Here is a 22,504-nt window from a genome sequence, read left to right as displayed (position 1 = left end):
GCTGTAATAAATATCCCCCAAAAACATATATAACATTTTTTTCCCTCAGTTTAGGTCGATATGTATTCTTCTACCTATTTCTGGTAAAAAAAATCGCAATAAGCGTTTATCGATTGGTTTGCACAAAATTTATAGCATTTACAAAATAGGGGATAGTTTTATTATTATTTTTTTTTTTACTACTAATGGCGGCGATCAGCGATTTTTTCCGTGACTGCGGCATTATGGCGGACACTTCGGACAATTTTGACACATGTTTGGGACCATTGTCATTTTCACAGCAAAAAATGCATTTAAATTGCATTGTTTATTGTGAAAATGACAGTTGCAGTTTGGGAGTTAACCACAGGGGGCGCTGTAGGAGTTAGGGTTCACCTAGTGTGTGTTTACAACTGTAGGGGGTGTGGCTGTAGGACTGACGTCATCGATCGAGTCTCCCTATAAAAGGGATCACTCGATCGATGCAGCCGCCACAGTGAAGCACGGGAAGCCGTGTTTACATATGGCTCTCCCGGTTCTTCAGCTCCGGGGAGCGATCGCGATGGAGCAGCTATAAACGAATAGCCGCGCCGTCGTCCCGGATCGCTCCCCGCGGGAATCCGACCGCCGCATGTAGCGGGGGGGTCCCGATCGGACCCCTGACCCGCGGAAAGGCAAGGACGTACCTGTATGCCCATTTGCCTGTACGTGCCATTCTGTGGACGTACATATACATGCAGTGGTCGGCAAGTGGATAATACCTGTGGGTGATCTTAAAATAGTGCATGAATAAATGCATGTAAACTCTTTTATGTTAACTCAAATCAAATCATAAAATGGAAATAACCTGAGAATTTGCTCCAAACCAACCTTCAAACTGTGCATGAAGCAAACATATATTAAAGTGCATAAATGATATATCATGTGTTAAAATATAACATAAAGTCCAATGTAAATGTCCTTTCAAGAGAACACTCTGCCAATCCAGTGCTCTTGCTAGGATCAATGTGAAGAAGAATAAAGAAAAAGCAAAGAAAAAGCAGAGGGTCCATTGCCATTCACACACCATGCTCACCTTAATGAATGGACCTATCTAACTAAAAATAGGCCAAGTGCGCATTCCCCTTTAAAGGGGGTTGACTTCAAGTAAACTCTGTTTCCTACGCTTAAGATCCTCTATTGTAGTTTGAGAATATTAATTTGTAGGTGAAACACTTCTCCAAGGCTCCTCAGCTCAGAAATAAATGGGAGGGAACTTAGATAGTGTAGTATGGTTAAAAATTGATAAAATCTTTATTATAAAAGCATAAACTTATTGCACTCTCAAGAAAAGAGCACTAGAGAAGTAGTGCACCACTTGAAACACAATAGTGTATTTATAGGAGTATGTTTCCAACTGGAACTTATCTCTCACAGTTACCCTTTTAATCCAGTAGGATCAACCCATTTCACCCATAAATGCTAACTTAATGTCTCCTTCTTGAAGCATTATTCCTTGCTTTGTTTAAACTGATTATCACCTTATAACTCACTCCCAGGCTGAGCGTAATTTACCCTGTTTTGGCTAAGTGACAGCAATGACCCACCAGCTTTTGTCTTTTTCAATACAAGACATATTTGACAATGTTTTATGTTGGTTAAGTCAGTGTGTGACCTGAAGGCTATGGAGCAGAAATTAAAATTGTCATTCACTGCCTCCATATTGGTGCTCAAATTTGGAATGCTCTGAACCGTTTGGCATTGCAGTTGTATAAGCTCTTGGAAATGGATACTTGGGTGTGTCAACTGAGTTATAAACAATCCTTTTACTTGTTTGGATGCAACGATAACTGCTCTATTTCTTTACATCTTTCTCTTTCCTTTGCAGACATATGTAACAAATATGAGATCTTTATTATTTAGGGATTTCCACCTTTTCAAAATGTTTTATTTTAATGGAAAGCAATATACTCTACCTTGAAAGCAGGTTATATTATTACATCAAATTTAAAAAAAATTCACTTAGTAAAAAAAAAAGTTAATTAATTAACAGAGTGGGTTGGATAAACTGTTTGGACCAGGGGTCTCAAACTAGTGGCCCTCCAGCTGTTGTGAAACTACAAGTCCTATGAGGCATTGCAAGGCTGACAGTTACAAGCATGACTCTCAGGCCCCGTACACACGACCGAGGAACTCGACGTGCCAAACACATCGAGTTCCTCGTCGAGTTCAGTGTGGAAGCCGCCGAGGAACTCGGCGGGCCGACTTTTGCCATTGAACAACGAGGAAATAGAGAACATGTTCTCTATTTCCTCGCCGAGGTCCTCGTCGGCTTCCTCGGCCGAAAGTGTACACACGGCCGGGTTTCTCGGCAGAATTCAGCTCTGAACCGAGTTTCTGGCTGAATTCTGCCGAGAAACTCGGTCGTGTGTACGGGGCCTCACAGGCAGAGACATGATGGGTCTTGTAGGTTCAGAACAGCTGGAGGGCCACCAGTTTGAGACCCCTGGTTTAGATATAGGTATTGGCAAGTATACACTGGGGATGATATTCTGGTTTTCTACCACCATGGCTTGGAGGTGGACCCTGCGTGTTCAAGGTTTGCAATCTCGGCACATTGATGTAGCTGATTGAATTCTTTGTAACCATACAGTAATTCAGTACCTGGTCTTTGAACTTAAGTCAACTGCTTTGGAAAGGTCAATAAGGGGGCTTTTGGATAAGCCAATCTTGTCACTAAAAAAAGGGAAGATCATAGCAGGCATATTGGAAATGAGCCTTAGCTGTGTTAGGACAGCAAATGAAGTGCTGCTGAAAAAAATCATAGAAAGAGATTTCTGTAGAGCTTGTAGGCACTGACAGGCCTGTTGAAATAGATGTAAACTCTTTGCTGATGTCATGTAGGAAGCAAAAATACTTTGTATCACAGATAATTGGGATATAAGGAAGGGAAGGGTTTTTTAAATTGTTTTCATCTTTTGTTACACTGTAATGCAGCAGCTGTTTATTACACTCTTTACAGCCTGTCCTTCTTTGCATGTATGATAGAGATGGCAGGCTGAGGATGTTTTTTTTCTTCATTGGGCATGTTTCCTAATTTTGCTGGCTGTAATTGTTTTTCTTTTTAAGATTGGTGACAATATTGGAATATTTTAAATTTTTTCCATATAGTCCTTCTTTCTGGTTTGGCTTCCTTGCTAAAACACTTTTTCTATATATGCAGTTAAGGACTGGAAATCTGACATATTTACATATGTTCCATACTACAAGCCTCATATCTTCAAACCTGTTATACAATATTGGAATATGCCTGGGCAATGTGCATCAGCACAGCAACTTTTCTTTTCTTTTGGTAGAGCATGTGACAGGCAGGAGATTGAGGAAGACAGGGCTAGGGTCCACAAAATCCTGCACCTGGCTCTAAACCCCATTAAAGTGTATAAGAGGATTTTTTTTATTTAGTTTTCCCCATTTTTAGGCTAATTTGCAAGCTATTGTTGAAAAAAAAGGCACATGTTTATGGGGACAAGGGCCTCATCCCCACAACCTTTGCACAGTGGTTGTGTGGGTCTGTGGGCGGGATGCTTATCGGAATCTGGAAGCCCCCTTTAACAAAGGGGACACCCAGATCCCGCCCCCCATGTAATTTGGTAAGGGGAAAAAAGTGACAAAAATTGTAAAAAAAACACACACAGCTTGGGACAAATCCTTTAATAAAAAAGAAAAAAATATTCCAGCAATGTAATCCTTCAATAACCCGACAATACATGCCACCACGATCAATTCTGCCTCTATGGGAAATGACACAAGACCCATCGTGACAGCTTTTAAATAGCCAAGGGCGGGGCCGCCCATGATATGCGTGGGTGACCCCGCACCCCTCTGACGCAACGGGGGTTCCGGCGGTTTCCCTGTGGCATCACGGGTGACCCCGCCTCCCTCTGACGCAACGGGAAACAGGGGGGCTGGGGGGCTGGATACTGCAAGGTGTTTTTCAACTTAATGCATAGGATGCATTAAGGTGAAAAAACACTTAGGTTTACAACCGCTTTAAGGATCCAGGAGAATTTGAATAAATGTGTTATTATTATGATTTTGTTTCAGTTTGCGCAGCACTTTACAACATGAGGGCAGACAGTACAGTTACAACACAATTTAATACAGTGGGAATCAGAGGGCCCTACCCATTAGAGCTTACAATCTAATGTTTCAAGCCAGTCTATGTTCATTTTATGTGATAGATCCCTCTTCAGCAAGTGACTAAATTTAAATATCCAGGCACTGGAATTCAACTTTCTATATGCCAAGGCTTTAAATACTAATTTACCATTAAATAATTTAACATAAGAGGCCAGAGGCAATTAAAATGCCATAGCATTTGGGAATAGTGTGCTGAATCTCCTTCTACTGTGAATGCAATACATAAGACCCAAAGCCAAGTTGTTAGTTGAAATAAATACTTTTATTTTTTTAACTCAAAAGTTTTCCTTTTCTATCTATAAATTAAGTAGATTGAGATTGATTTGGGGGTCATCCTATACTGGATATATTTTTCTGTGGACTATTCTATGAGAATGAACCTTATATTGGTATTAGGGTTGCACCAATACCACTTTTTTTTACAAAACATCTTTTGTAAAAATTCCCCATGCAATGTTCTTTTGTGATCAAATTCGTAGGGTGGGACCTACGACAGTGACGTCATCACGCTTTTACTTTCCAAGAGGTTGACAAACGAGCAAACTAGGAAGTGAAATGAAGCATGTAGGGATGCTGCAATCGCATTCCATTACATGCTGTGTGGATACATTTGTCTTGTAAGTGCAATCATTATTAACCGCTTGCCGACCGCCGCACGCCAATGTACGTTGGCAGAATGGCACAGCTGCGCATATTGGCGTACAGGTACGTCCCATTTAATAGGCAGAGTTGTGGGTCGTGCGCGAGCCGCCAGTGGTCGCATACTCCGTGACTGTGACCGCGGGACCCACGGATCCGATCACCGCCGGTGTCCCGTGATCAGGTCACAGAACTGAAGAACGGGGAGAGGTAAGTGTAAACAAACCTCTCCCCGTGCTTCCTAGTCAGACTGTCCCTGATCGTCTGTTCTCTGTCATAGGGAACGACGATCATTGACATCATACGCCAAGCCACGCCCCTACACAGTAAGAATCACTCCCTTAGGTCACACTTAACACCTTCAGCGCCCCCTACAGGTTAACCCCCTCACTGCCAGTGTCATTTTCACAGTAAACAGTGCATTTTTATAGCACTGATCACTGTGTAAATGAAATGGTCCCAAAATGGTGTCAAAAGTGTCCGATGTGTCCGCCATAATGTCGCAGTCATGATAAAAATCTCTGATCACCACCATTACTAGTAAAAAAATATTAATAAAAATGTCATAAAACCATCCCCTTTTTTTGTAGACGCTATAACTTTTGCGCAAACCAATCAATAAACGCTTATTGCAATATTTCTTTACAAAGATATGTAGAAGAATACGTATCGGCCTAAACCGAGGACATATATATATATATATATATATATATATATATTGGGGATATTTATTAAAGCAACAAGTAAAAAATATTGATTTTTTTTTCAAAATTGTCGCTCTATTTTTGTTTATAGTGCAAAAAATTAAAACCGCAGAGGTAATGAAATACAACCAAAAGAAAGCTCTATTTGACCGCGCAATTGCCAGTTAAAGCGACGCAGTGCCGAATCGCAAAAAGGGGCCTGGTCCTTTAGCAACAAAATGGACTGGGCTTTAGTGGTTAAAAATACATTTGGATTTTTTAAGTTCTGCACTATGGGAGCATTTTTTCAGAAAAGCTATGCAAGGAGATTGGTGCTTATAACTGCCCCCACTGCTGCACCGATCATCCCTGAGGCTGCACAAGTATCTGGTCAAGCTTTGGAGATTTGCATGAGTACAAGTACATTTTTATATCACATTAACTTTTGGTTTTAACTGTTTTCTTCTTTTTAAAAAAAAAATTTGGTGGTAGGAAATTGGTAAAAGCATGAGACACACTACTAATAACAGTATTTGAAGCCACTACGAAAAACGTAGGGTTTGGCAGTGTAGGTGTATACATTGAGAGTTTTGGACTCCACTCCAGACTAAGTACTGTATATGTTTTACACAACACCATATGCTCTGGTCTTTTTGTTTGTGTGTAAGGCATTGTTAACACAACCTTGCAAATATCCAACTCATTCAAAATCAATTCATTTATTTTACTTCATATTTTATTAAAAATTTCCAAAGAGTGACACTTTTGTCACTTAAGTATACATTGCTATATTGTATTGTCATATGTAACCTAACTTTCAATCAAAAAATAATTAACAATTATAATTGGCCTTTTTTACTATGTGTTGAAAATTTCCAACAGACTAAATAGAACAGTCACTAACATGATATATGCTTTTTTTTTTTTTTTTTTTTTTTCAAAAGCACTATGCATTTTTAATAAATAGGATTGTTCAATGTACCTGTCACCTACATCTTTTGTTGTTACATTAAACTTATGTAGATAGGGTAAGTTGAGGTATGTTTCATTTCATTTTAATATAATTATTATAATAAAACACAATGGCATCTCCATAATTGATCGTTTTGCTGTGCTGGTTGTTCTCTGTAAATGTTATTCCATTTGGGAAATTTAGCCATAATGAGACCCGAGAGAATGTGCCTAGAATCTTTAATTATGGCTCTAATTCTCATAACTTATCCTCTTTGTACCTATTACTATAATCATTCTTTATTGAAAATAAAAGTAGATTAGTATCGAGATAAGTATACATTATGTTAAGCTTTGTAAAATCCATGATTACAAATTAATGACAAGAAAACAACTGGCCCAGTTGGTGAGGGGAGAATGTAGCAAAAGTCAGCTTTGATTAAGGCATCGCAAATAATGAATTAATGTATATAGTGTCAACATAGTCCATGCCACATTTCAAAGAACACAGAATTATTCATATCAGCCCTGCCCCTGAAGCACATTTATTTTCAAGAATCCTACCAGTGGTGTATGAAATCATCTAACAGCCTTTACGGAAGACATGTATATTGTTCCTCTAGTCAACCATCAGACGTGTAAAAATGACAGACAGAAATTTGTGGGAGGGGACCCAGCACCCATATTTAGTATAAATGGATCCTTAAGTGGAAGTAGAGAATGTAGTAGGATAAAACTGGACCAAATAGAGGAAACCCACATGAGGAGTCCACACTCTGATTAATTTTAAAGTCTAAAGTATTTTAAAAATGGGGATGTCTAAGCTAGTCCATTGGACCTAGAGCTATTCCTAGATGTTTTTATTGTTATACTTATTATTATCATACAGGATTGATATAGTACCAACTGTTTGTGCAGCAGTTTACGAACATGAGAGTACAGTTACAATAAAATTCAATACCGTAGGAAACAGAGAGCCCTGCTCATTAGATTTTACATTCTCAAAGGGAGGGTAAAGGGATACAAAAGGCAATCACTGTAGGGGGTGAGCTGATGGAGAAAATAAAAGTACAGTTGTTAGGTGGGGGCAGAAAAAGGGTTTTCAGGGATCTCCTAAAAGTGGACAAAGTAGTATCTAGCTAGTCAGATTGGGGTAGGGTCTTCCAAAGGCTGGAAGAGATTAAGAGAAATCCTGGAGGCGAGCATGAGAGGAGGTGACAAGGGAGGTAGACACCAGGAGGCCTTGGGAGGAATGATGAGAATGATTTGGTTGGTGTTTTGAAACTAGGCTAGTGATGTAGCTGGGGCACAGATATGGATGGCTTTGTAAGTTGTTGTTAGTATTTAGAATTTAATGCGTTGGGTGAGTGGAAGACAAAGTTACATATGACAAAAAAATATAATAAAAACAACATAGGGATGTGGGAAAAATAATGGGTCTTGCTCATCCTTCAATGTTGCAACTTCACAGAAAAAAGATCTATATCTTCTGCTTTTTGCAGAGAAAATAACACGTTCAAATTTTGTATTAATGTTTGTAAATTCTGTACTTATAGGTTAATGAGTTACATTAAAGCTGAACTGTTGCTAAATATAAATGACACACATTATTGCAGCTTTGTGTTCATTATTGCATCATTATATCTATTTTTTAAATACAAGCAGTGTAAATATGTACATTTTGACATGGTATCCAATTTTTGCAGTCCCTGTAGAGCAGGACTGGAGTGTGAGGCCCCGTACACACGGCCGAGGAACTCGACGTGCCAAACACGTCGAGTTCCTCGGTGAGTTCAGGGATGAAGCCGCCGAGGAGCTTGGCGGGACGCCTTTTCCCATAGAACAACGAGAAAATAGAGAACATGTTCTCTATTTTCTCGACGAGTTCCTCGGCGGCTCCATCGGGCCAAAAGTGTACAGACGACAGAGTTTCTCGGCAGAATCCGGGTTTGACCGAGTTTCTCGGTGAATTCTGCCGAGAAACTCTGTCGTGTGTACGAGGCCTGAGAAGAGCACAAGGAGCCAATAATGTTCTTGTAGGAAGCATTCTATGCAGAGAGATCAGTTCATCACTGTGCTGTTTCTCCTTTCATTGCTAGGGCAGGTTTAGGCTGACCTGGGCTCAGTAGACGTGGGTTGAACAATGTTGGCCATCTGACTAAGGACATCTAGTGGAAGAAAAATGTGTGAAAAATCCCACAGCAAAAGATGGTTTTACTAGATTATCTTTTAATCATGTTTCTGTCTGCAGCTGCAGGGAAAGTCACATGGAGGATTGTATAATCAGAACCACTGATAAAAGGACATATGGAAGTGGGGGAGAGAAGCAGGAAAATGAGGGACACAATCTACAGCCACACTAAATGCAGAAACATAGGCCTCAACAGATGGCGGAGCAGCAGAAGTAGCGGTGGGGGAGAGGTCAATTTTTTATAAATAGCTTTAACCCATGGCTTGTCAGGCACTCCTCGCAGCTACACTTTTGATCATCAGCATCCGGGGCACTGTTTTTTTTTTATAAGTTCATGGTCACTGAAGCAACCATGAGCTTTTAGCAAAAGGAGAAATGCAGCTGAGGTAAGGCATACTGACCTGGTCAGCTGGAAATAGCTCTGTTATGTTGTATGCCTTCATGGCAGCGTCAGTGAAAGGGTTAATCTGCAATTTATTTTACCATGGTATTTTTGGCTGGAGTTCTGCTTAAAGGGGTTGTAAAGGTAAAAAAAATGTTTCCTTAAATAACTTCCTTTACTGTACCTTAGTGCAGTCCTCCTTCACTTACCTCATCCTTCGATTTTGCTTTTAAATGTCCTTATTTCTTCTGAAAAATCCTCACTTCCTGTTCTTCTGTATGTAACTACACACAGTAATGCTAGGCTTTCTCCCTGGTGTGGAGAAAGCCTCTTGAGGGGGGAGGGGGCAAGCAGGAGTGTCAGGACGCCCACTAACACACAGCTCCTTTCTCTATCCTCAAAGTAGAGAGTGTTCTGACTTCCCTGATCGCCCCCTCAAAAGGCTTTCTCCACACCAGGGAGAAAGCCTCCCATTACTGTGTGTAGTTGCCAAAATCGATGCCAAAAGCCGTTGTATCTTGGTTTGAGAATTCAAACTAAAGATACGACGCGGCAAATTTGAAAATACGCCGGAGTATCAGTAGATACGCCGGCGTATTTCTTCTGTGAATCTGCCCCAATGTTTTCCCAACTTCATCATTAAAACGATGTTGCCCACACACCATCGTTTTAAAAAAATGATCTAGCAAAGCACCGGGGCGTACACCACGTACGACGGCACTATAAAGGGGAAGTTCCATTCGCCTTTGGGCTGCTTTAGCTGATTTTGTGTTAGTAAAAGACGATTTGCGCTTTTTTGTCTGTTACAGCATGATGAATGTGCTTACTTCATTATGAACGGTAGTTTTACTAGAATGAGCGCTCCTGTCTCATAACTTGCTGCTGAGCATGCGCAGGTTTTTTACGTTGTTTTAGCCCACACACGATCATTTTTTACAACCCAAAAAACGACATAGTTTAAAACGACGTTAAAAAATGCAGCATGTTCGATTTTTTTTTTTGTCGTTTTTCAGAACCTGAAAAAATATGTGAAGCCCACACACGATCATTTTAAATGACGTTTTTGAAAAACAAAGTTTTTTTCATGCCGAAAAATGATCGTGTTTACGCGGCATTACAATTTTGGAGGTTCTATACCATGACAATTGTACCAATAAAACCCGTTATTTCTGCATAAAATTGTTGAATAAGCTTATGGTACTGTATAATTGTCCCCCCTAATAATAGCTTCAGGAATTTTTCTGCATAATCATGTCAAACACTGTCTCCTGATTATTATTGTAATCTACTTACATCTACTGAGCATTATTATGATTTATTGGGATGGCATTTATTGTTGTTTAGGGGATTTAGGTCTAAAGCTAACTAATTAAATTTTTTTATTTTTTTATGTGATTGTGAAAGGGATATTCTAAATCTCAGGACCTAAAATGTAGTTCTTTTATCAGCATTGCCAACATAACTATATGTAATTAGAGTTGCTCTCCAGCAGATGGCACTAATTACACAACCATTTGGATGCATGTTACATTAAAAAACTGAATATGCAAGGCTGTGTGGCTATGATTCATTTTAACAATAGCTATAATGAATATCCAAAATTATGAATAATATCCAAAATCAGCTATCTTTCTCTATAACAACTAATGTAATTTTATGAAGAAAATTTTTAAATAGTTTTCAGCATTTTTGCAAAGGCTCTGTAGGGTAAGCTTCGATATTTCAATATATCAATATTTTTGTCTGTCTGCATTTTTCCTTCTAATTTTCTAGTAGCTGTGTTGTACAACTATTAATACAAATGTATTTTTCAGTGATTTTTTTTTTAACATTTTAATGGTATCTGATAACTGGACAAAAAATGTTTTTTTTTTACCCACAGCAATTTTCCAAAGAACTTCGTCAGTGGCAGATAAATGTTGATGTAGCAAATGATTTGGCCTTCAAGCTTCTGCGGGACTATTCGGCTGATGACACCAGAAAAGTGGAACTAATGAAAGACAACATTAATATTACATGGACAAAAATTAATAAAAGGTATTGTGTTTTTTCAGACATTTACATTTTAATGGTGGTCAATGAAAATTTGAATCTCCTTTTAAAAAGATGAAATGCATGGTGACGTGCAGAGTGACAGAAACATACAGAACTAGAATACTAAAAGCATAGAAAAGACATATACTATCCATTCCTTAATATTTACCATTAATTATATTATAGTTAATTGCTAATTAAAGTATCATGTTTTCAGTGCAAACATTGTGATCCTCTAACTGAAGGTTAGATTCAATTACAGGAAGCTTATCTCCCCCTTCAGCTGTGGATTTCCCATAGGCTAAAAGAGAAATTACTTGAATTTCCATGCATGGAAGTATTGCCTCTGGTGAGCATACGTCATGTGATGTTCTTACAAAGATTAGACATCTTCATACACAGTGAACTAGTAGATAGGTGCTTATTTTCCAGAGAATTATATTAAAAATATTTTTAATGTTCCAGCTTCTATTACCAGCAGAGGTTTAATCTTCCAATTTCTTGTCTTGACTGAAGCTAATTCCGTGGGTTGGTGGGTGGATATGAGTGAATGACTATATTTGCTATTCTGTGGAGTTGACAAAGACAAATAGGCTCTTCACTTTGCAAGGGAAGTTACATCCTGCATGGGACATTTCCCCCACAGCGTAGTGAATGTGAGAATATTTACCTTTAAAAAGAATACCCAATTATGCTCAAGGAAAATAATTGAATGATGGGAGTCAGCACAACTTCACTCATTCACTAAGCTCTGGAGAAGCTTTCCTTGCAAAGTAAACAGTCGTTTTGACTTTACTAAATCAACCCCATTGCACCCCTTATTAGGTACACATTGCTAGTGCCAGGTTGGAGCCCATTTTGCCTTCAAAACTGCCTTAATTCCTCGTGGCGAAGAGTTGGAAAAATTCCTCAGAGATTTTGGTCCATATTGACATGATAGCATCACGCATTTGCTGCAGATTTTTCCGCTGCACAACCGTGATGCAAATCTCTCATTCCACCAGATCCCAAAGGTGCTCTACTGGATTAAGAACTGGTGACTGTGGGAGCTATTGAAGTACAGTGTACTCATTGTCATGTTCAAAAAAACAGTTTGAGATTATTTAAGCTTTGTGACATGGTGCATCATCATGTTGGAAGTAGCTATCAGAAGATGGGTACACTGTAGTCATAAAGAGATGGACATGGTGAGCAACAATACTCAGGTACAGAGGTGTATTTAGGTTTTGTGCTGCCCTAGGCCTGACTAAATTCATGCACCCCCTAATTTAAATACGACCCACACTTCCTGTCAAAGCCACACCCCTTCCAATTTAAGACCCGCCCTATCATATGTAAACCACACCCCTTCCAGACCCCCGCCCCCTCCATCTCCCCCTAGCTGCATAATTACCCTCTTTCAGCACAAATCCTCCCCCTCATATAACCCCTTCCAGTGAATATAATCCTTCCCAGCACAAATTACATCTCTCGGCACAAATCCTCCCCATCTCCCCCTTCCAGCATAAATCTTCACGTTCAGAAAAAAAATCCCCCCTCACCTCAAACCTGTGCCTCCTTCTCTCCCCTCCCAGTACAACCCCCCCAGCTCCTTCTCTGTAAGAGCAGCCTGCTCTGCTTGGACTTTTAGTGCCCTCTGGGGGGCTGAAATATGGCAGGCTCTTATGCTGGAACTTATAGTGCACTCTGGGGGGCTGAGATATGGCAGCCTCCTATGCTGGGACTTGTAGTGCACTCTGGGGGGCTGAGATATGGAAGCCTCCTATGCTGGGACTTGTAGTGCACTCTGGGGGGCTGAGATATGGCAGCATCCTATGCTGGGACTTGTAGTGCACTCTGGGGGGGCTGAGATATGGCAGCCTCCTATGCTGGGACTTGTAGTGCACTCTGGGGGGCTGAGAAATGGCAGCCTCCTATGTTGGAACTTGTAGTACCCTAGACTACAGGGGATGGAAGAATGGCAGCCCACTCTGCTGGGACTTGTAGTGCACTGTGGGGGCTGAGATATGGCAGCCCACTCTGCTGGGACTTGTAGTGCCTTCAGTGACAGAATGAGGATTCCTCAGTCACCCCACAGTCTAAGGCACTACAAGTCCCAGCATAGGAGGCTGCCATATCTCAGCCCCCACAGTGCACTACAAGTCCCAGCAAAAACGGAGCTGCCATATTTCAGCCCCCACACAGTGCACTACAAGTCCCAGCAAAACGGAGCTGCCACACTAGCCTGTATGTATTCACATGTAAAAAGGTTAGGCAGCAGACAGACATCATGCTGTATTTAAAAAAAAGTTAATAAGGGGGGGGGGGGTGATGGGTTATACAAGCTGTTCACATGTAAAAAGAGGGTTAGGTTGGACAGCAGACAGCCATCATGCTGATAATAAGCAGGGGGGGGGGGTTAGACATCAGACAGTCACAGCTCTCTGAGCGCTCGTCGATTTGTACCTGTTGGTGAAGCTTTGAGTGCTGCTTGGTTACATCGTCCACATGCTTCTCCTCTCTCTCGTGCTCCTCCTCCTCCCGTCCCGACCAGATGCTAGGATGCCGCGCAGGGGCTGGGAGGCGGGAGCATCCACCAACCACACAACGTGCATGCCGTGCACCAGATCTATGGGGGGGCGGCACTGGCAGTCGCTCCCCACAGTATGCAGCAATGACATTGACACATACAGAACGGCAGCCACCCGCGGGAGGCGGCAGCTCCGCAGCAATCTCTGCGGGTGGCTGCCTCTGTATTCAGAAAGACATTTGGGGGGTTTTTCGTGCGGAGGGGCGTGAAACGCAGCTGCCCCCGCAAAGTTCCGCCCTAGGCCTAGGCCTTGTCAGCCTAGGCCAAGATACATCTCTGCTCAGGTAGGCCGTGGCATTTAAACAATGCTCAAATGGTACTTAGGGGCCCAAAGTGTGCCAAAGAAAATATTCCCCACCCCATTACACCACCACCAGCCTGAACCATTGATACAAAGCTGAAATCGAAAATCATCAGACCAGGCAACCTTTTTCTAATCTTCTATTGCCCAATTTTGGTGAGCCTGTGCTAATTGTAACCTCAGTTTCCTGTTCTTAGCTGACAGGAGTGGCACCTGGTGTGGTCTTCTGCTGCTGAAGTCCATCTGATTCAAGGTGCGTTAGATGGTATTCTGCATACCTTGGTTGTAATGAGTGGTTATTTGAGTTACTGTTGCCTTTCTATCATCTCAATGTCTGCCCATTCTCCTCTGACCTCAACACAGGGTTTTCATCCACACAACTGCAGCTCACTGAATATTTTCTCTTTTTTGGATCATACTCTGTACATTCTGTAAATCTCTAGATGGCTGTGAGTAAAAATCCCAGCAGATCAGCAGTTTTGGAAATACTCAGATCAGCCTATCTGGCAATAACAACCAAGCCTCATTCAAAGTCACTTACATCCCCTTTTCTTCCCAAATCTGATGCTCAGTTTGAACTTCAGCAAGTCATCTTCACAATGTCTAGATGCCTAGATGCATTGAGTTGCTGCCATGTGAATGGCTGATTGGCAATTTGCAATTAAACAGGTGTACCTAATAAGGTGGCTGGTGAGTGTATGTGCCATATTTGTCAACATATACTATGTGCATGGTTAAACTTGCTAAGAACAGATCGCTTATCCCAGTTCAGGGTTATACTTGCAATGCCAACAGATATGGCCATAGATATCATAGCATGGATTACAGCATGTAAACTCCATTAGATAATATTAAGATATATTTAGAAGACACATATTCAAAAGTTTACCAGCTGTACATGGTAAGCAATGAATACAAGCAATATCTGGTAGAGATGGACGAATAGATAAAAATCTTGTGACATAAAGCTGAAAAACATCTTTGGCGAGGACCATGTTTGCCTGCACAAGGATGATTAGGTGTTCCAAGCACTCCAGTGCAAACAGCTCCATTCAAGTGAAATTGGACACAGCAAATCCTAAATTGTGGGTGCGGGTGCATGCAGATGCAGACCTTTAATACTTGAAATGTATTTTTTAAATGCAAGCTGTGAAAGTACATAAATTTTACTTTGCATCAGCCTCACTGCAGTTTACTTAATCAAGTATAAAGCTGAGTTTAGAAAGGGGGAGGGAGAAGCAGCACATTAAGTCAAAAAGGTGTTTTGTAGTGCAAGAAGTAGAGAAAGATGAGCTCATCAGTGTGGTGGTTCTGCTTTTATCATGCAGTCATGGGATGGAGGTATATGTGAATAAATCCATTGCAGAGGAAGATCAGGTCCCTTCTGATAGCGTTGTGCTGTGGGGCAGAGCTGTGTAAATCCCAGGACTGACTGGACAAACATACAAATCCTTTGGCAGATAAAACAGCTCTAATATATATATATACAGTATTTATCATATATTTATCCTTTTGTCTGGAGTTCCAATTTAAGTACAGTTAAGTAGGTTTAATGTTAGGTATTAATTCTCAAGGTGTTATGTTTCAGTGCTGAGAGAAGAGTAAATGTTAGGGGTTGATTTTAGAGGACAGCTTTAAGTAACAATGACACTGTAAAAATGTAAAAAAAAAAAAAAAATCCCATTAGGGCAATAATAATACAGTAAAACCTTGGTTTGAGAGTAACTTGGTTTGAGAGCGTTTTGCAAAACAAACAAACTGTTTTAATAAATCTTGCCTTGATATACAAGCGATGTCTTGATATAAGAGTAGTCTCATGTCACAACTGAGTATAAAAGAGAAGAGAGGAGACTCTAAGTGTAGCAATATGGTTACATTTAATGAAGGTAGTGTACAACATTTAGCAACTTATTGCTACACTGAGGGGTGCCTCTTTTCTCTTTTACATCCTGTAAAAAAAATACTTTGATATACAAGTTCTTTGGATTACAAGCATGTTTCTGGAACAAATTATGCTTGCAAACCAAGGTTTTACTGTACTTACTGTTCCTTTTATTGGTAAATTCAAACATCGCTATTTTGAAAAGCTACATACACCCTCTGCAAACATCTTTAGCATATGATAATTCTTGGTGTATCGGGTGCCTTTATCCCCCTGATGTGGTTCCACCCACTGGCCACTTTGTTCCTGCACATTCTGCACATGAGTGCACGACACAGCCACTCATTCTAATTTAAATGTGGAAAAATCCACGCTACCCCCACTATGATCAAAAAGACTAATGATCTGCAAAAAAAGTGCCACAATGTGCAAAAGGGTGAAACTACTCTTAAAAAGTATATAGTGAATAATAAGGGAGAAACCTCCTGAAAACACAAAAAATCTGTATGGCTGGTGCTGCATTTAACAGTTTAGCCAGAATATACAGCCAAAAGGAAAAATGTCAAAAGTAAGGTACAAATGTGCAACCTTTTATGTGCAAACAAAGGTGCAAGTGAATAAACTTTATTTACTTAAAACGTTCAGTGTGATACAACAAAAGACACACAGACAAAGTCCAATAAATGGTGGCTGAAAGCACAGCTAACTGTGATCAGAGGTATGTGTAAAAAGCACTCTTCGTCCAGAATCTGCAGAAATGGTGTATAAAGAGGCTTCTTACCGGATCTGCTGGATCCCTATCACAGAGATCATAAAGGCTCAGCAAGTCTCTACAGGACTCCACAGCAACTGATCGTTTCTCATCTAACCCAATCCGATCTTCCTCCACCAAAGGCGTCTGGACCAAGTGCATGCGATCGTACCACGGACAGGATTACTCCTGGCTAATGGAAATCACTCCCAGCACAGGATGTATTGTAGAAGGGTAAACAAAACATGTCAGATAGTGTTGCTCCGCCCGACGCTGCGTTTCTCCATACGAGGCTTCGACAGGGATATCCGTATCCCTGTCGAAGCCTCGTATGGAGAAACGCAGCGTTGGGCAGGGGAAAACACTATCTGACGTCACCACGCCCCCAGCTGACTGACTCGAGCCATGGCTGGATGACAGCAGTGTTTTTTAAACTGTTTTTCCACTTGGAAAGTTTGTTTGGATGTCAGTACCCTGAATATCAAATTAAAGGGGCATTTTATCTTTGATATACTGCACCAAGAAGCTTTTTAATTTCGTCCCCCTACCATACCCTTCTACAATACGTCCTGTGCTGGGAGTGATTTCCATTCGTCGGGAGTAATCCTGTCCGTAGTACGATCGTATGCACTTGCTGTGGAGTCCTTTGGAGACTTGCTGAGCCTTTATGATCTCTGTGTTAGGGATCCAGCAGATCTGGTAAGCGGCCTCTTTATACACTATTTCTGCAGATTCTGGACGAAGAGTGCTTTTTACACATACCTCTGATCACAGTTAGCTGTGCTTTCAGCCACCATTTATTGAACTTTGTCTGTGTGTCTTTTGTTGTGTCACACTGAACGTTTTAAGTTAATTAAGTTTATTCACTTGCACCTTTGTTTGCACATAAAAGGTTGCGCATTCGTACCTTACTTTTGATTCATTCTAATTTGACAGGTATGCTGGGGCATGTGAGCATTCGGGACCACTCACCCACTCCTGCATGGTTCTGAGGAAGAGGCTGGTCCTCGAAATGCGTTAGCCTACTGGATCTTTACTTTCTCTTACCACATGACATTATGCAGTGTGGATTGGATAACGTTGTACCATGTGATGAGCTTAATACATTTGGTATATTGTGAGTATAATGCCGCGTACACACGGTCGTTTTTTGTTGTGATGAAAAAAAAAAACATTTTTAAAAAAATCATTTAAAATTACCGTGTGTGGGGAAAACGTCGTTTTAGGTCTTCTGAAAAACGACAAAATTCGAACATGCTTCAATTTTTTATGTCGTTTTTGTGTCATTTAAAATGATAGTGTGTGGGCTAAAACAACGTTTAAAACAAAGATTTAAACCCGCACATGCTCAGAAGCAAGTTATGACGTGAGCTTGGATGGAACAGAGTGCCGTCGTACGTGCTGAACGTAACCGCGCTTTGCTAGAGCATTTTGAAAAAATGATGGTGTGTAGGCAACGTCGTTTTTTAAAATGAAGTTTGAAAAACGTTGTTTTGTTTCATGATAAAAAACGTTGTTTTATTTCATCACAAAAAACGACCGTGTGTACCAGGAATTATATTTACCATTTTTATTAATAAAGCAATGTTTTGAGCTAATGCACTAGGCCTATGCGCTTCTCTTTCTTTTTGTGGCACCGACCCTGCATGCCTGTCAAATTAGGAGGAGCAGTTGTGTCAATAATGCAGCTGAATGCCCATAGAGTTACATAGGCTGTCTGCACACAGCTCTTGTTGCTCCAGCTGCATAAACAATTCCTGCTGTATGGGCCATCGTGTCCTGGTAAATGAGGCCTTACCTTTCTCTGTGAAAACTGTATCAATGGCAGAGCTATAGTTTCTTTGGTGATAAATTGTATTAGGGGAAAACGGGTAAAACAGAAAGCTGTTTTGGTTTAAAAGTGGAGTATGCCTCTTTCTCCAGCGATAAAAACCCTTAATTACAATGGTAGCAACAGACCTCTCAAGGTATAAACCAATCTATGTGTTGTGCTACAGTATAAGCTTTACTTTTACTTTTATGTACATATTGTAGAGGAATGAGAATAATCTATTAGAAGAGATTTTAGAAGCTTGAAACAGTGATGAGTACGTTTGAGATTCTCTCTGAAGATATCAATGTGGGAGATGTAGTTGGTACTCTCTTTAATTACATTGGTGGTGACAGATCTCCCCTGGCATAAAGCTATCAGTGTATGTTTCACATAAAGATTGTAGGGGATGGATGTGATTTCAGAAACCTGAAAAAGTGACAAGAGAGCATTTTAGGTTCTCTGTAAAGATGATATCAATGTGGGAAATGTAGCTTGTACTTTCTTTCTCGGTGTAAGGAGTTATTAAACAGGAAACTGCTCTTGGTTCATTGTGGAGTATATCAGTTAAGGCAGCATTTTGATAATCTCCAATTGCACAGCATATTGCCATTGTCACTCCTGTTATGTTCACTGCTTTTAAACATAACTAATAGTGTAGACTATCCCTCCAGCACCAATGAGTTTTTGTATGACATTTCTGAAAGTGTAAGGGATTTGCACATAGAATTTGAATTAGAAAACTGCATAATGGTAAAATGGGATATAATGTTTATCTCGAAAAAATGGGAAAAACAGCGCTAAAAGTACTAAAAAGGGAAAATAAACAACTGTAACACAGATTACAGTATATTCATTTTGGGAGCTGCGATTAGCATGTAAACAATCAGTACAAGAGCAAAAATAATAGAAAAGGAAAAATCGCGCTTCCCCTTAACCAAGTGAAAACCAAAATCAAAAATCACCAAATTAAGAGTGTCAAAGGAACAAAACAGTGATATGTAGATGTGTGACCAAGGACTTATGATAACATGTCAAATGTGTCACTAATAAATGAATAAGTAGTGAAAAACATCAATTGCCATAAAAATCACATACCAAACAATAAACGTGTCAATAGTGATATGTTGCAGAAAACAAAAACTTGGCATAAAAATCAGTATACAGTATATGAATACTATATTAAAAAATATATACAAAATTATAGTCCATAAATGCTATGTCAATATGCTGTACACCCGTGTTCTGTGCAAAGATCCAAAATCTGATGAAAACAGCATGTCCAAACAAAAAGTGATTAATTCTCCACCAGTGAATAATGATGGCTCCTTACCGACTTACCTTGATCCCTTATGACAGGGGATCGTTAAGCGCGTATAATTAGAAGTCTCACTCCCACAATGTAGATCAGGAAAAATCAATCTTAAATCAGTGGATCTCATCCAGCGTGACGTTGAAAATCACCAGTATAAGTACCCAACATGTAAAAGATAATGACAGCTCCACATAGCACATTAAAAGTATAAAAAATGTATTAATAAAAGTTGTATTGCACTTACAACATAGCAATGCCTTAATCTGACACCCATCCTGCTGGGGGATCGTATTGTAGCTAGAGGTGACGACAGCGCACCGCTCCGCCCTATGTCCGTTTCGTAATATCTTACTTCTTCCAGGGGCCCCATGTTGTAAGTGCAATACAACTTTTATTAATAAATGATTTATACTTTTAATGCGCTATGTGGAGCTGTCATTATCTTTTACATGTTGGGTACTTATGTTAGTTATTTGCAACTTCACGCTGGATGAGATCCACTGATTTAAGATTGATTTTTCCTGATCTACATTGTGGTAGTGAGACTTCTAATTATATGCGCCTAACGATCCCCTGTCATTTGACACTCTTAATTTGGTGATTTTTGATTTTAGTTTTCACTTGGTTAAGGGGCAGCATGATTTTTCCTTTTCTATAATGTATATCTCGTCATGATGAACAAGACCTTATAAATTATGGCTGAAATAGTATCTAAACTTTAAGGCCTTGTTCAAATGGGTATACTTAAGCATGCGGCTGTGTGAGAGCCGCCATGTCCCAATTGACATGAATAGGACTGCCTGCACAGAGATGCATAGAACACCTGTGCATTCCCATGTGGGCAAATATGGCTATATTACAGTGGGAATGGAACCGAGCACCCACAACTAATATAAATGTATCCTTAAAGCGGAGTTCCAGCCTTTTAGTGTTTATTAAAAGTCAGCAGCTACAAAAAGTGGAGCTGCTGACTTTTAATAAACAGACACTTAGCTGCTCCGTGGTCCAGCGATGCGCCCGCCTGGAGCTCTGCTCCTCTCCCCCCCTCTCCGGCCGGCGCCTCTATTCATAGTGTGGGCACCCAGCCGTGACTGCTTTTGGGAGTCGCGCTGTGCTCTATGAGTGGAACCTGTCACGTGTCCCTGGAGACCGGCTAAAGGGAGGGGCCACCTAAGGTGAGAAGAGAAGTTGCCGAGGCGGTCCCTGGGCAGAAGCACCGAAGCCCCCACTGCCCCCCCTAAAATTACATGCCAAATGTGGCATGTAAGAGTGCTTAAAGCGGAAGTTCCACTTTTGGGTGGAACTCCGCTTTAAGTGGAAGCAGTAGGGTAAGACTGGAGCAACCAATGGAAACCCACTTGAGAAATCCATACTCTTTCCAAATATTTTTTATTTTTGCGCTATAAAAAATTCAATATTTTTTACTTTTTGCTATAATAATAATCCCCCAAAAACATATATATATAAAAAAAAAAATTCCTCATTTTAGGCCGATACGTATTCTTCTACCTTTTTTTGGTTTGCGCAAAATTTATAGCGTTTACAAAATAGGGGATAGTTTTATTGCATTTTTATTATTTTTTTTTTTACTACTAATGGCGGCGATCAGCGATTTTTTTCGTGACTGCGACATTATGGCGGACACTTCGGACAATTTTGACACATTTTTGGGACCATTGTCATTTTCACAGCAAAAAATGCATTTAAATTGCATTTTGTATTGTGAAAATGACAGTTGCAGTTTGGGAGTTAAACACAGGGGGCACTGTAGGATTTAGTGTTCACCTAGTGTGTGTTTACAACTGTAGGGGGGTGTGGCTGTAGGACTGACATCATCGATCGAGTCTCCCTATAAAAGGGATCACTCGATCGATGCAGCGCCACAGTGAAGCACGGGGAAGCCGTGTTTACATACGGCTCTCCCCGTTCTTCAGCTCCGGGGAACTGTGACAGTTTACTACATAAATTGTTCATTAATGCTCACGTCTATCAAAGACATCAAAGTGTAATAGCAAATGTGCATGAGGGCATTGAGCAACACAGCAATCGCACGTGTAAAAACTGCAGAAATAAATTCCTTCGGCCCAATATAAATATATATATATATATATAAATATATATTGTAAACACATAGAGGCATGCAAAGAGCCAACAACTATTAAACAAAATAAATAATCTGGATAAAACATGGTATCCTACAGTTTGTGATTGTCTAAGAAACATGCAAAAACAACATCCACCTATTAACAATGACAAGCCCCTGTATAGATGCCTGATTTTTTGCATGGAAGGAGCATGGAAGAGGAGGAATACTATGTCTGTCCGTGGCAGATTGGGAAATAGAACTGAACTTTCCACATATGTCTGGTATGCAACTCAATTTACAAAGCTGCTGCAAAGGACATCATAAGGGAGTGTGTGAAAAATTGCCTAGATTCTGTATTTTATTTGAGCTGGAGGCCTTTTTGTTTAGCCCATCTCACTTGTAATGATTGTTGACTGCAGCCAAGCTCCTATTTATTTTGCTTTGATGGCTTCCTTCTGTGTGGAACTATGTGCAGTTTTCTTACGTGAGAGCAAACAATATTTAGCACATGATAAATGTTTTTATTAAGCATCTCATTTTGGTATTTGTGGTTGGAAATATAATTGTGGCCATGGAATGTAATATACTGTATGTGTTGATTTAGTAAAATTGGGGAGTGCAAAATCTGGTGCAGCTTTGCATGGTAGCTAATTAGCTTCTAACTTCAGCTTGTTCAGGTAATCTTTGACATAAAAACCTGGAAGCTGATTGGCCTCTATGCACCAGATTGCACTCTCCAACTTTAGTAAATC

The 22,504-nt window shown here is 40.3% G+C and overlaps 1 protein-coding gene across 1 annotated transcript in view; it reads left to right on the top strand.

Moving 5' to 3' along the window:
* DMD (dystrophin) overlaps positions 1-22,504 on the top strand; it is a 2,981,380-nt gene that overhangs the window by 2,048,751 nt on the left and 910,125 nt on the right. The window contains exon 54 of the mRNA XM_040336499.1: positions 10,887-11,041. Coding sequence (XP_040192433.1) covers positions 10,887-11,041 — 155 coding nt within the window. The remainder of the gene's footprint in view (positions 1-10,886; positions 11,042-22,504) is intronic.

Source organism: Rana temporaria, chromosome 2 (assembly GCF_905171775.1).
Source record: "Rana temporaria chromosome 2, aRanTem1.1, whole genome shotgun sequence".
NCBI lineage: Eukaryota > Metazoa > Chordata > Amphibia > Anura > Ranidae > Rana > Rana temporaria.
The sequence above is the reverse complement of the archived record's forward strand: the minus strand, read 5'-3'. Positions and strand labels throughout refer to the sequence as shown.